The sequence below is a fragment of the Nicrophorus vespilloides genome, unplaced genomic scaffold, assembly GCF_001412225.1.
Source record: "Nicrophorus vespilloides isolate i.1.1-1 unplaced genomic scaffold, Nicve_v1.0, whole genome shotgun sequence".
Classification (NCBI taxonomy): Eukaryota; Metazoa; Arthropoda; class Insecta; order Coleoptera; family Silphidae; genus Nicrophorus; species Nicrophorus vespilloides.
Window position 1 is genome coordinate 1 of NW_017098526.1, and position 11,103 is coordinate 11,103.

General features: G+C 36.4%; 6 protein-coding genes across 7 annotated transcripts; 1 reads left to right on the forward strand and 5 right to left on the reverse strand.

Annotated features, from left to right (window-relative positions):
* Positions 1-688: 688 nt before the first annotated feature.
* On the reverse strand, positions 689-2,749 carry LOC108562652 (serine/threonine-protein kinase greatwall). Its single transcript, XM_017921064.1, has 2 exons — positions 2,015-2,749; positions 689-1,963 (listed from the first exon to the last, which is right to left on the reverse strand). The coding sequence occupies exons 1-2, from the start codon at positions 2,640-2,642 to the stop codon at positions 843-845; spliced, it is 1,749 nt and encodes a 582-aa protein (XP_017776553.1). The 5' UTR covers positions 2,643-2,749; the 3' UTR covers positions 689-842.
* Positions 2,750-3,365: 616 nt separating this feature from the next.
* LOC108562657 (chromodomain-helicase-DNA-binding protein 1) lies at positions 3,366-6,762 on the reverse strand. Its single transcript, XM_017921070.1, has 5 exons — positions 6,155-6,762; positions 5,475-5,735; positions 3,862-4,062; positions 3,519-3,790; positions 3,366-3,456 (listed from the first exon to the last, which is right to left on the reverse strand). The coding sequence occupies exons 1-5, from the start codon at positions 6,497-6,499 to the stop codon at positions 3,432-3,434; spliced, it is 1,104 nt and encodes a 367-aa protein (XP_017776559.1). The 5' UTR covers positions 6,500-6,762; the 3' UTR covers positions 3,366-3,431.
* Positions 6,763-6,991: 229 nt separating this feature from the next.
* Positions 6,992-7,586, forward strand: LOC108562659 (39S ribosomal protein L42, mitochondrial). Its single transcript, XM_017921072.1, has 2 exons — positions 6,992-7,081; positions 7,161-7,586. Exon 2 carries the CDS (start codon positions 7,163-7,165, stop codon positions 7,523-7,525), a length of 363 nt encoding a protein of 120 aa, XP_017776561.1. The 5' UTR covers positions 6,992-7,081; positions 7,161-7,162; the 3' UTR covers positions 7,526-7,586.
* Positions 7,519-8,053, reverse strand: LOC108562658 (huntingtin-interacting protein K). Its single transcript, XM_017921071.1, has one exon. The coding sequence runs from the start codon at positions 7,959-7,961 to the stop codon at positions 7,584-7,586; it is 378 nt and encodes a 125-aa protein (XP_017776560.1). The 5' UTR covers positions 7,962-8,053; the 3' UTR covers positions 7,519-7,583.
* Positions 8,054-8,684: 631 nt separating this feature from the next.
* Positions 8,685-11,103, reverse strand: LOC108562661 (cytochrome c oxidase subunit 6B). 2 transcript variants are annotated; one of them, XM_017921075.1, is made up of 2 exons: positions 10,920-11,103; positions 8,685-9,016 (listed from the first exon to the last, which is right to left on the reverse strand). In XM_017921075.1, the coding sequence occupies exons 1-2, from the start codon at positions 11,056-11,058 to the stop codon at positions 8,784-8,786; spliced, it is 372 nt and encodes a 123-aa protein (XP_017776564.1). In that variant the 5' UTR covers positions 11,059-11,103; the 3' UTR covers positions 8,685-8,783. The 2 variants fall into 2 exon arrangements, with proteins under 2 accessions (XP_017776564.1, XP_017776565.1); XM_017921076.1 differs by lacking the exon at positions 10,920-11,103 and adding an exon at positions 10,583-10,683.
* Positions 9,295-10,569, reverse strand: LOC108562660 (peptidyl-prolyl cis-trans isomerase G). The gene has a single exon (XM_017921074.1). The coding sequence runs from the start codon at positions 10,222-10,224 to the stop codon at positions 9,310-9,312; it is 915 nt and encodes a 304-aa protein (XP_017776563.1). The 5' UTR covers positions 10,225-10,569; the 3' UTR covers positions 9,295-9,309.

The following is an 11,103-nucleotide window of genomic DNA, read 5'->3' on the forward strand; positions in this document are numbered from 1 at the left end:
TTTGTTACTATTTTCATGTAACTATTTTTTATAAATATGTAAATGCAAATTAATTCAATAAATAATGTTTATTTAATATTTACATTGATTGTTTCATAAATTCAGAATGGGTAATATCGACTTACGCAATAATATTTTGGGGTAGTGGTTAAAAAAGTTCCCCGACCGCTGGTCTAACGTGAAAGAAAACTACTTAATGCATAGCAGTAATAAGTATTTAATTATCATAATTTGAAGTGTACCGTGAAATAAAATAGGTTTGAAAGCACTGATGTAGTTTGCTGGTCACAAATTGAAAAAGATCAACAGGTGTTGAACATAGACTTTGAGCAGATGCAAATAATTCTGTGGAAGAGATATTTCAATAGTTCAACCAATTAGAAGATGTAAATCTTTTACTAGAACCAATTTCAACACCGAAAATCGTCAATCGTCAAATAATTACGTTCAATTAGAGGATTTTTGGAAATATGTGTGTATTTTTGTTTGTAATTTATACATCTGCAATTTTATTTGTAACAAGAATTATATATATTTCAAACATAAAAATTAGTAAGACTAATGATCACAAAATAATATGCATCTTGATGGAAACAACTAATTTTTAGTACTTAACAACTTATTATTATTAAAACATTTCAATCATTTTCTACAGGGTAAAAAAAACTCTTGTTCGAATGTGCTAAAATGAAATAAATAAATCAAATGATCGTAGTAGGAAAATAAATACGAACTAATATAAATGTAAAAGGAACGAGGAAAGAAAAATATAGGGAGACCGGATAAATTACTTAAGATATTCGCGCTCTTCGCGATTTGACTATTAATAGTATTACAATTATTTACAAATCGAAATTGGAAATGTTAAAGTTCAAGAGTTCGTTGCGGGCTTGAAAATACCCAGTGTCGGTCAGATCGTACGGATCTGGTACAAAAGGCGGCTGGACGGAAAGTAGATTCTCCCAATCGATTGAAGAGAATACGGGCATCTTCATCACCTCCTTGTCCCGCGGTCTGAGTTCAGGATCGGAGGTGAGGAGCTCCTCGATGGCGCCCATCGTGTTATCGGAGAGGGCTTCATCGTCGGTTGGCCACTCAATGTTTCGCTCCAGAATGTTCTTGAACACTTGCTGCGGTGATATGTCGTTGAAGGGCGGAATTCCGGTCACGAATTCGTAGTAGCAGACTCCCAGAGCCCACCAATCGACGGCGTAATTATGCCCTTTTCGCAGCAGCAACTCCGGTGCCAAATAATCGGGTGTACCGAGAATCCTCTGATCGGAACTCCATTGACCTCTTCTGACGGATTTCGGTGTTCTGTAAGGTGTACGTGGCGTCTTCGGAGTTGTATTTAAATGAATGGGACTGACGTAGTGATTTGTCCCGGTCTTCGGACTCGTTATTTCACTAATGTTCACCTGCTTATCATCGTCGATCGTACTGTTCTTGGGCAGTTCGAATCTCGTAGCTTTTATCTTATATTTGTTGGGTTTCTGCGTGGAAACGGGAGTGCTGAAGGTTACACCTTTGGGTGGGCTTACAGAATCGACCCTCAATATCTCCATCTCCCCCGTCAAACCCGTTCTAACGTACGCTTTTCTCAGCTTGTTGGGAGATGGCGAGCGATACTTCCTCTTCCTGTCTCCTCTGAAGGTCATAATGCAACACCTGCTTGGCACCCTTCTGCTCACAGGCGACGTTGAACATGATATATTGGAAGTCTCTGTGATGTCCTGCTGTGTGCTGCCGCAGTATGAACAAGTGTGATATTGAGAACTGGTGTCAGTTATCAATGATGGTGTGATGGCTTCCGCTGAATGGAAGGGCATGATTCCACTTAATGCACTCATATTTGGCATAGTACTAGAGGTACATGTTTCTGATTTACCAGCTTGTGTATTTGTGCTTTGGTCAAAGAGAACTGAAGATGCTTCCAGTTTATTAGTACTTTCTGAATTCGAATCTGAAATCAAGTCATTGCCAGACTGTGGGTTTGTGTGCTGTTTCAAATTACCTGAGCCAAAACTTAAGTGAGATGTAAGACTGAGCAGTTGTCCAGGTGTGCGTGTACACAAATTAGGGGTGCAGTTCTCGAAATCAGAAATTTCTAAATCTCTGTGGATTTGCACACGGGATAAACCGAAATCAGTTAGTTTCACATGACCATCTCTAGAGAGAAGCATATTATCTGGCTTAATATCTCTGTGTATAATGCTGTGACTGTGCAAATATTGTAACGCCAAGCACACCTCTGCCACATAAAAAGATGCCATAAATTCATCGAAGAACCCATACACACTCAGCAATGATTTCAAATCACCTCCAACCATGTACTCCATAACCAAATATACTGAAGAGGAGGTTTGCAATGAGTAGTACAGCTGCACACAGAATGGACTTTTCGTTAGGGCTAAAGCATTCCTCTCGTTGACCACTTGAGAAACCATATTTTTGTTCACCATTTCAGTCTTCTTCATTACTTTGATTGCATACATCACATCCATATTCGACTTCTTGGATCCCAGGAAGACTTTGCCAAAAGCACCACGACTGATTGGCTTTATTATGCAGAAATCGTGTATATCAGGCGCCTTTGATATACTCTCACTCAGTTTGGAAACATTTTCTTTGTTTTCCCCCATGGTTTATAAAATACAATTAACATGCCATCACAAGATTCTGCACTTTATCACGACAATGTGATATTACAATTTCAATTCAAACAGTACAACTGTCACTAACAGTTTTTAAACAGTGCTACCAATACACATTGTTGCTCGGCAAACGGATTGCCAACACAAATTATAAATGTTGTTTACAAAATTAAATTAAAAACAAATTTGCCGCAAATGGACCGACACCAACTTTCTAATCGCACACAGAGAGATCGCGTTTCGTTTACGAACGAAGTCTTAATGGGAAATCGATATGTGATGAAATGTCAATGCTTACCTTGCGAATACACGGCTGCACAGGCAGTATATTAGTCTGGGAAATTCCTCTAAACTTAGGTACATTGCTGCCAGAGGATCCCACTGCAACTCGCACATATTTCCACCATTTAAATGAGGAAGGAAAGTTGTAACTATAAACACATAATTTTGGTTTTTAATGAAGCGATTGTCTGAGCAATACTTGACAGCAAGCACAGCTGTCAAAAGCTGGGGATTTTTTTTTTGCAGGCTCGTACTTTTTCCAAGTTCTAGGGAATTTTTCTCATTTTTTTGACCAAGTTGATAATAAAAATTTCAAATTCAAATTGATTAAATATTGATGAGGTTTCGATATAAATAAATAAACGTGGTAATTTTGTTTCGTAAATATTTTTTAAATAACTACAAAATAAACATTTGTAAAATCATGTACGAACTCCAAAAAACAAAATAATAATAATAATATATATAAACCGTCGACGAAATTTGCCAAAATATTCATTCGCAATCGGTGTAGCGCACTCTGAAACAATAGAAATACATTGAAATTGGTTTCCATGTGTTATATTCATTAATCATAATTACCTCTGTTGCTGTGAATTTCTCTTGCTCACTCTACGACCGCCTTCCTTTGTGGTCAATGTGAAACGATCGGTGGGCTTTCGTTCTGAACGCAGAGCGTGCGGATCGTACCGTTTAGCCTTCTCCACTTTCTTCATAAATTTGTCAATTAGATCGGTGCATTCCATATTCTCCTCCGGCTCCCACGTCCTTTCCGCTGAGGAGTATCCCTTCCAGGATATCAGAAATTCACGTTTTCCATTTTTCTTAAAATGAACCTCCAATATACGTTCAACCTGCCACACCACAACAACAACAAAAATACAGTTTAACAAATATTGGTGACAAGTATAAACATATCTCATACTTCGTATTCTTTGTTGTCGTCCATCTCGTTCTCCTCATCGTCCATCTTCTTCTTCTTGTCCTCTTTGTACTTTTGCAAAATCTCTGGGCAATTCAGAGTGGTTTCAGGCTCCCATGTATCATGTTCACTTCCATAACCCTTCCAGCGGATCAAATACTGTCGGGATTTTCTTACACGTCTCTCGTTTACGATTGCTTCAACCTAGAATCCGAAATAATGAAGATTAGAATTACAAATAGAATTTAATATGTTATTACTAATACTAGTAATAACATAATCAACTTTTATGAGCAAATAACATATGTTTGTATGAAAGTATAAGAATTACCAAGCCCGGTATTTCGAGAATGTATGTACATTCTATTTTTAAGACAATGAAATTATATTAGTATGCAGCAATCATATATTCTGTTAACAAGCATTTAGCTTCTTGTCTAACCAAAGTTATAGTGAACTTGAATCAAAACATTATTTTCCAATGAATGTAATAACATCTTGTAGTTAGTAATTGCTCATAATTTTAAACTACATTTTTGTAGCATGTTGTGTGTTTTAACAATAGGTATATGAATCACGCTTATCTGCATATTTATGAGTTTTTTTTAACGCGGTCTATACGTAAAGACCTATTTTTCATTTGAGAAACAATTTTTCATAAATCTACATTTCCATTTTGAAGTAAAGTATTAAATTCAATTTAATTTTTAATTATAGGTCAACAACTCCATAGCAAATAAATATTGCTACTATAATATCAATAGATTTTCTCTTATGTTTCGCCTTGTAATCTGTATGCAACTTCATACTTAGCACATAATATTATAAACATTTTACGATGTTTATGTTATGGTATCTGGAAATGTTTACGAACTGCATTATTTAATGTTGAGCGATAAGCTTTATATTTCCTGCGTTCCAGATAACATTGTTGGCGATTCTTTCTTGAATCCATTTGAAGCATTTTTTTTTTCATAACAATAACCTGAACATTTCCGCTACTTTTCAACGTACAATAATATTACTATTTTCTAACTCGACAGAAATTGATTTATCTACACTGCAAATATTAAAGACACATGAAATATGAGAAAAACCGTTGATAAGCATTATTTTCTTTGAAAATGCGCGATTAATTTTACATATTACGACTATTGTAATGTGATCTTTATGGAGACGATTGCAGGTTGACACCAATAGCATACAATGCATTTAACAATAACAGTGCTAAATGGATGCATTCAAGACCTAAAAATAGATGTTGGAGACTAAGTTCCAAGATCTATTTGCTCATTACAATTCCATATGAAAAGTTTCAACGCTTTACAACAATCAACTTGTTGAAGAGATTACTTAACTGATGAGCTAATTAATGATTGAAATATAAAGTATTAGTGATTTGTGAACATGTAACCAATTATGATTAAATAATAACGAAAACTTAATTCGACTATCAAGAATTGACTTATTGAGAAAATGAGTGAAATTAATTGTAACAGAGATAGCTTTGAAAAAACATTTGATCAAAACAAAATGTATAAAGCATTTGTTGAGTAGGGATTAGAATTTGATTAGTAATGAAAACAAGCTGAAAGAGAAGTTAGTGACTGTTATACCTCATAGTCAGATTCTTCTTTTTTGTCGTCGTCGTCGCTCCCGCCCTCGGAGACAACATTTTTAGCTTTGCTCTTCTTTGCTGCAGAAGTCCTCTTATTGTTGGCCTTCTTCTTCTTCTTTTTCCTATCTGGTCCTGTGTCATCCACGTCGCTGTTATCCGACACCTGCTCTGATTTTTGATCGGAGCTTTCCCCCTCGAATTCATCTTTCGCATCTCCGTGCTTGTCCAAGTTCCTTCCGCGTCTCTTCTCATTGACGACCTAAAAATAGATCATTTAGATCTATTTTCTCATTTCAGCTCCATATTACAATTATTAACGCTATTCAACAATCAACTTGTTGAAGAGATTACATAAATGATGAAAAACATGTCCTAAGTATTATTATTTGTGATTTGTAATTAGAAATATAATTTAGTATTTCTAAAGTAGAAAAGAACCCCATTATGGATAGAAACAGAAAGATTTGTGAACATGTAAACATTTATGATTAAATAATAACGAAAGCTCAATTCGAGTATTGATTGATAAAATGACTGAAATAAATTGTGACAGAGACAGCCTTGAAAAAGCATTTGTTCAAAACAAAAAGTACAAAGCATTTGTTGAGTAGGGGGTTAGTATTTGAAGGTTAAAAAGGAAACAAGCTTGAAAGGAAGAAAAGTTAGTGACCGTTATACCTCGTAGTTAGATTCTTCCTTTTCGTCGTCGCTACCGCCCTCTTCATCGGATACGACATTTTTAGCTTTGCTCTTCTTTGCTGCGGAAGTCCTCCTGTTGTTAGCCTTCTTCTTTTTCTTCCTATCTGGTCCTGTGTCATCTACGTCGCTGTTATCCGACGCCTGCTCTGATTTTTGATCGGAGCTTTCCTCCTCGAATTCATCCTTCGCATCGCCGTGCTTGACCGAGTTCCTTCCGCGTCTTTTCTCATTGGTGCTTCCGTTGAGCACCTCCGAATCCTCGGACTCGCCGTTATTTTCAGTCTTAGCCGGGCGGCCCCTTTTTTTCATGGCTATTTTTCTCATGAACAAAACTGAAAATCTCCGCACGCGATGGAAAACAACAACTTTCCAGTTGTTAAAACTACGTACAATATACACGCTGTGGCAATATAACGCCAAATCAACACAAGTAAACACAAAACAGAAGCCAAACAATAGCGCAGTGCTGAACCAAATTGATACTATTACACTTAACTCACGAGATGACGCTTTCTATGTTTGGCTTATGATGGGGCATCCTTTTATTTTATTGACTCATACTCTAAACTTGGAGTTAAGTCAACATTAATTATGTAATTATTATTTTTTTTTTATCTTACATCATTTATAAATAAATAATAGATGGACATTGATGAAAACAAAAATTAAATCCATCCGTAATCCAAAAACGCGTACCAACCAAGCGTATTAATTTAGCTACAGTTGAATAAACTGCCTTATCATTTTAATTCTTATTGGAAATTTTACTTAAATTATGTAATTATTTATGCCTAGGTTGGCCACTCTGCAATAAAATTGAACCTAACCTTAAACAATAACAATTTATTGACAGGAGATCTCATCCTGCAATTAGATTTAATTCTATCTATAGGCACCTTCCTTTCAGTAAGTTATTTCCTACAAAATTACTGCAAAGTAAACGCGTGTCAATTAAATTTCATTTGTTTTATTATTTTTTTTGTAGCTATGGCAACTTTAAGGTTATGCATACCAAGAATACAAAATGAACTGTTCAGGAGGATGGCTTCCACCGAGGCTCATAAAGTGGTTGTCACTAATGATGAAAGTACATTTGTAGCTTGGCATCCAAAACAGGATTTTCCATATGAATGCACGAAACCATTACCAGAGGTTGAATGCAAGGATGATGAAAATTCAGTACTGAAAATGCAATTCACACCAGAATTGTATAGCATACTAAATAAAAAGAAGCCTGAGGAAGCAAGGCTGGAATTGATGAATATTACTCACACCACTAAGCACAGATGGTTCCCAAGGGCTAGAGATCGTAAGGCAAAGAAAACTCCAATGGACAGACCATATTTGTAAATGTTAGAGAAACCATTCTTTTTTTTTATTAGAAGAAATTAAATAGTATTGTGAAACTTCAGTTCGTTAGCGTTATCAATGCATTCACTACATTGCCATGATGCTCCCGAAGTGTCCTTTCTGCTTGTGACCTGGAAATTTCCATCTCTTTGACGATCAGATCGACGTCTTCCTTTTTGATCGACACCTTCAGCAGCTCCTTTTCCCTGGCCTGTTTCTCCAACGCCTCCTTGTTTCTTTGGTCTCCTATCGCCGAAATTGCACCGGCAAAGTCTTGTGTGGACAGCTCCTTCTCCTCCGCATAGTCGGTAACCTTTTCTAGATCCGCGACTCCGCTGTCATACTTCGCGGACTTCTTCTGCGCCTTCTCTGCAGGCACTTCCTCGTCGGCGCCATTCATTTTGCATGCCTCATCAGCCATCGTGCACGTTACCATTTACAATAAATAAAAGTTGAAGACTCCCAATGTTACCAAAATAACGAAAACTGCGAATCTCGATTGTACCTCGTGCTCAAATAACTGCTAAAGCGCAGTGTTACCAACTGCAGCGCTAATTGTACATAATTAATTATCATGATTTAATTCACAAGCGTAGTTTGAAATAGATCATTAAAAATAAATACATTGATTGATTCTCGCACTTATAACACATTACATAACGACGTAGCTCTTTGATATCGTTTCAGTTAATAATTACTAATGTTAATTGCATTTGTTTGTACCTCAACTATTAGGTTCCAAACTCTAATCTTATTGGTAGTTACCCTTAAATAACAAAAGGGTAGCAGGTATGGAATTCAGCTAATAAAAATGATAATAATATAATAATAAATTTTTTGCATGCATGTTTCACTAAAATATTAAATTTCTAATGGTGAAAAATCTATATAGATTTCCAAATCACGTAAGAATATATTTCAAAAAGCGCACAACTTATATTAGTTATTCAAATTATATACTGCAATGCAGTTAGTGTGGTATGCATTTATATCGATCAATATTTAATATAAAAATCTAGCAATCCGTAAAAGCGATATATTAATTGTAGTAAACAATGATAACGTCCGTTATTAAATATTTACAAATACGAGTAATTCTACGGGTGTTGTGTTGTTTCTCTATAATCAGTATACATATTTGTTTTTTACATATAGAGAATTTAGACTTAACTTTTTATTACTTTCATTATGATTATATTACATATTTGTTTTGTTAAAATTCTCCTACAATAGATAACTATTAATGCTTGGGATGTGCTTAGATTTTAGCTGGGAAAGTTCCATCTTCCCTTTGGTCGTTCCACTTTTCGACCCAGGAGTTCGGGCAGACAGAGTTGTACACTTTCTTAAAGTATTGGCAGGGTTTGTAGCTTTCGCCCTTGACCTTCTGGCACCTGTAGAAGTCCAGATAGCTGGAGTAGCAGTAACGAGTTTGGTTGGTGTTGGGGAAACGCGGGTCGAACGGGGCGGTTTCCAAAGAAGGCATTTTTTCTGAAAAACGAGAAAATAATTCAAATGCAAATTGAAGCGCCCGACGAACAGCAGAAAAAAACTTGACTGACTATTCATTAAGGACTATCAAAAAAAAAAAAATAAATAAGACGTGTAAATAATAACGTGTAAACTAAAGAGAGAATTAATTAAAAATATTACCTATGTGTTATTTGTAGAATTATTATTTTTTTAATGATTTTTTTTGTTTGTTTGTATTTTATTATAACTAAAACAGTTAAGTTAATTTTTATAAAAAAAATAATGTTTTTTTTCTAAGTAGAAAAAATAGTTTATTTGATTAGAGGTCGTGTTTTTAGGTCATCATCACAGCAGGCTTCCTTGTATTTCTTGACTTCTTTTAAATAAATCGACCATGGGTCTTGTGCTTTAGCTAGCTCATCTTCATCACTGTTTCTAGTCTTTTCAACCATCCCTGTTTTAAGAACCCTGCCTCCTCTGCGTTTGCCGAATGCCGGCAGGACCTTCTTAGGCTGTTCACTGGATGTGCCCGGCTTTACGGCATTTTCTGCTTGCTCTTTCTCCTCCTGCATTTTCTTAAACATCTCTAGGAATGAGCCGTCGTTTTTAAATGCGTTCTCTTTGCTCGGATCCTGTTCTTCCTCCTCCTCTTCCTCATGTTCCGGATCATTCTCGAAGGAATCGTTCAGATTGCTCGGGGAATACGGCGAGGCTGATCTGCGGTCTTCTTTCCTCTTTTCGCATTTGTAGCGACTCCCGCGGGAACGACTCCGAGATCTACGAGAGCGCTTTCTTTTGTGGCGAGATCGTCTTTCGTAAGATGAACTCCTGGAGCGGCTGGAAGAGTACCTGCGACGGTGACCTCTGGAGCGGCTCCCGGATCTCCTCCGACTACGAGACCTTCTTCGCCTGCGCCTCTCCCTAGATCTGGAACGAAACCTTTCATGTGACCTGCTCCTGGATCTCCTGTGACCCCGTTCCCTGCTCAAGCTTTTCTTGTACTTTATGTACTCCGGATTCTTTATAAATGGATCGATCTGATCTATTATAGAGCTCGTTATACTTCTCGATGAAACAGTGGACTGTTTACTCTCTTCATCCATGTCTAGTCCCGGAGGAGGCGGGTTGCTCCAGGCAGATGGATTCATATTATTTCTGTCTGTCTGTGTGTGATACCTACAATAGAACTTGCAGGTATAGTTAACTGCTTCCAAGAATACATACATTCAAAATTGAGATCTTGAGGATTGTCGATGAGAAAGAGAGTATATATAAATGACATCTGAGCCATCTTTCATACGTACCAAAAAAAATATACTAAAATACTGTCTTTTTGTTCTAATCTTTATAAAGAGATAAAGATATAAATATAAATAAAGAGTTGGCTTTGAGAAACCAAATCAATCGCTAGGTTGTTTTTGTTATTTTCGTTCAGAAGGGCAAGTGTTAGGTAATCAATTTGGATCCTCGCAACAAACTCAAATAACACATAGATGGATAGGATTTATTGGTATTTTCAAACCATAATCTGAATATACTGCGAATTGCGCAATGAATTAAGCGTGTTCAATGCATTTTCTGTACCTGTTTTTTTGACGAAAACTTGCTCGGAGAAGTCAAGATACAATATGGCCACCGTCTAACGAACGCACCTGAATGGCGAATAAAAATGCCCTCCGACGACGTATTGATTATGTCAATTTACTACGAGCAGTCATTGATAGGTGGCGCCAAGAAGCGCCAAATTTAAAATCAAAACCGAAATCATCACGTAACACGTGCAAAATTAATTACAATTAACTTTCAATCACTACAACAGGTTTAAATGCAATTGAACAAAGCTCTTTGCAAACAATTATATAACAATAAAATTAAATGGAAATCTCAATTCTTTTTTCTGAATTCTCTTTTAATAAATTACCTTCAACAAGTGGTACAACCACCTTGGGTTCCTCCTGCACCGGAGCTTTAACTTCAGCCACAACGGGCTTAGTAACTTCTTCAATCACTTTCACATCCACGGATGCCACAACTTTCGGTGAAGACTCAGTTTCAGTCATTTTTGTATGAAGATTTGGTCGCACTACGAGAGAGCAGATAAAAAA

Bases quoted from the DNA above. Each gene is read 5' to 3' on its own strand.
- LOC108562659 (XM_017921072.1), top strand. From the start codon at position 7,163: ATGGCAACTTTAAGGTTATGCATACCAAGAATACAAAATGAACTGTTC.
- LOC108562660 (XM_017921074.1), bottom strand. From the start codon at position 10,224: ATGTATGTATTCTTGGAAGCAGTTAACTATACCTGCAAGTTCTATTGT.
- LOC108562657 (XM_017921070.1), bottom strand. From the start codon at position 6,499: ATGAGAAAAATAGCCATGAAAAAAAGGGGCCGCCCGGCTAAGACTGAA. The intron at 4,063-5,474 runs GTATAACAGTCA...TTCGGATTCTAG, and splicing joins AAGAAGAATCTGACTATGAG to GTTGAAGCAATCGTAAACGA. The intron at 3,791-3,861 runs GTATGAGATATG...GTGGTGTGGCAG, and splicing joins ACGACAACAAAGAATACGAA to GTTGAACGTATATTGGAGGT.
- LOC108562658 (XM_017921071.1), bottom strand. From the start codon at position 7,961: ATGGTAACGTGCACGATGGCTGATGAGGCATGCAAAATGAATGGCGCC.
- LOC108562652 (XM_017921064.1), bottom strand. From the start codon at position 2,642: ATGGGGGAAAACAAAGAAAATGTTTCCAAACTGAGTGAGAGTATATCA. The intron at 1,964-2,014 runs GTAATTTGAAAC...ACTTGATTTCAG, and splicing joins TCACTTAAGTTTTGGCTCAG to ATTCGAATTCAGAAAGTACT.
- LOC108562661 (XM_017921075.1), bottom strand. From the start codon at position 11,058: ATGACTGAAACTGAGTCTTCACCGAAAGTTGTGGCATCCGTGGATGTG. The intron at 9,017-10,919 runs GTAATTTATTAA...CTCGTTTTTCAG, and splicing joins GGTTGTACCACTTGTTGAAG to AAAAAATGCCTTCTTTGGAA.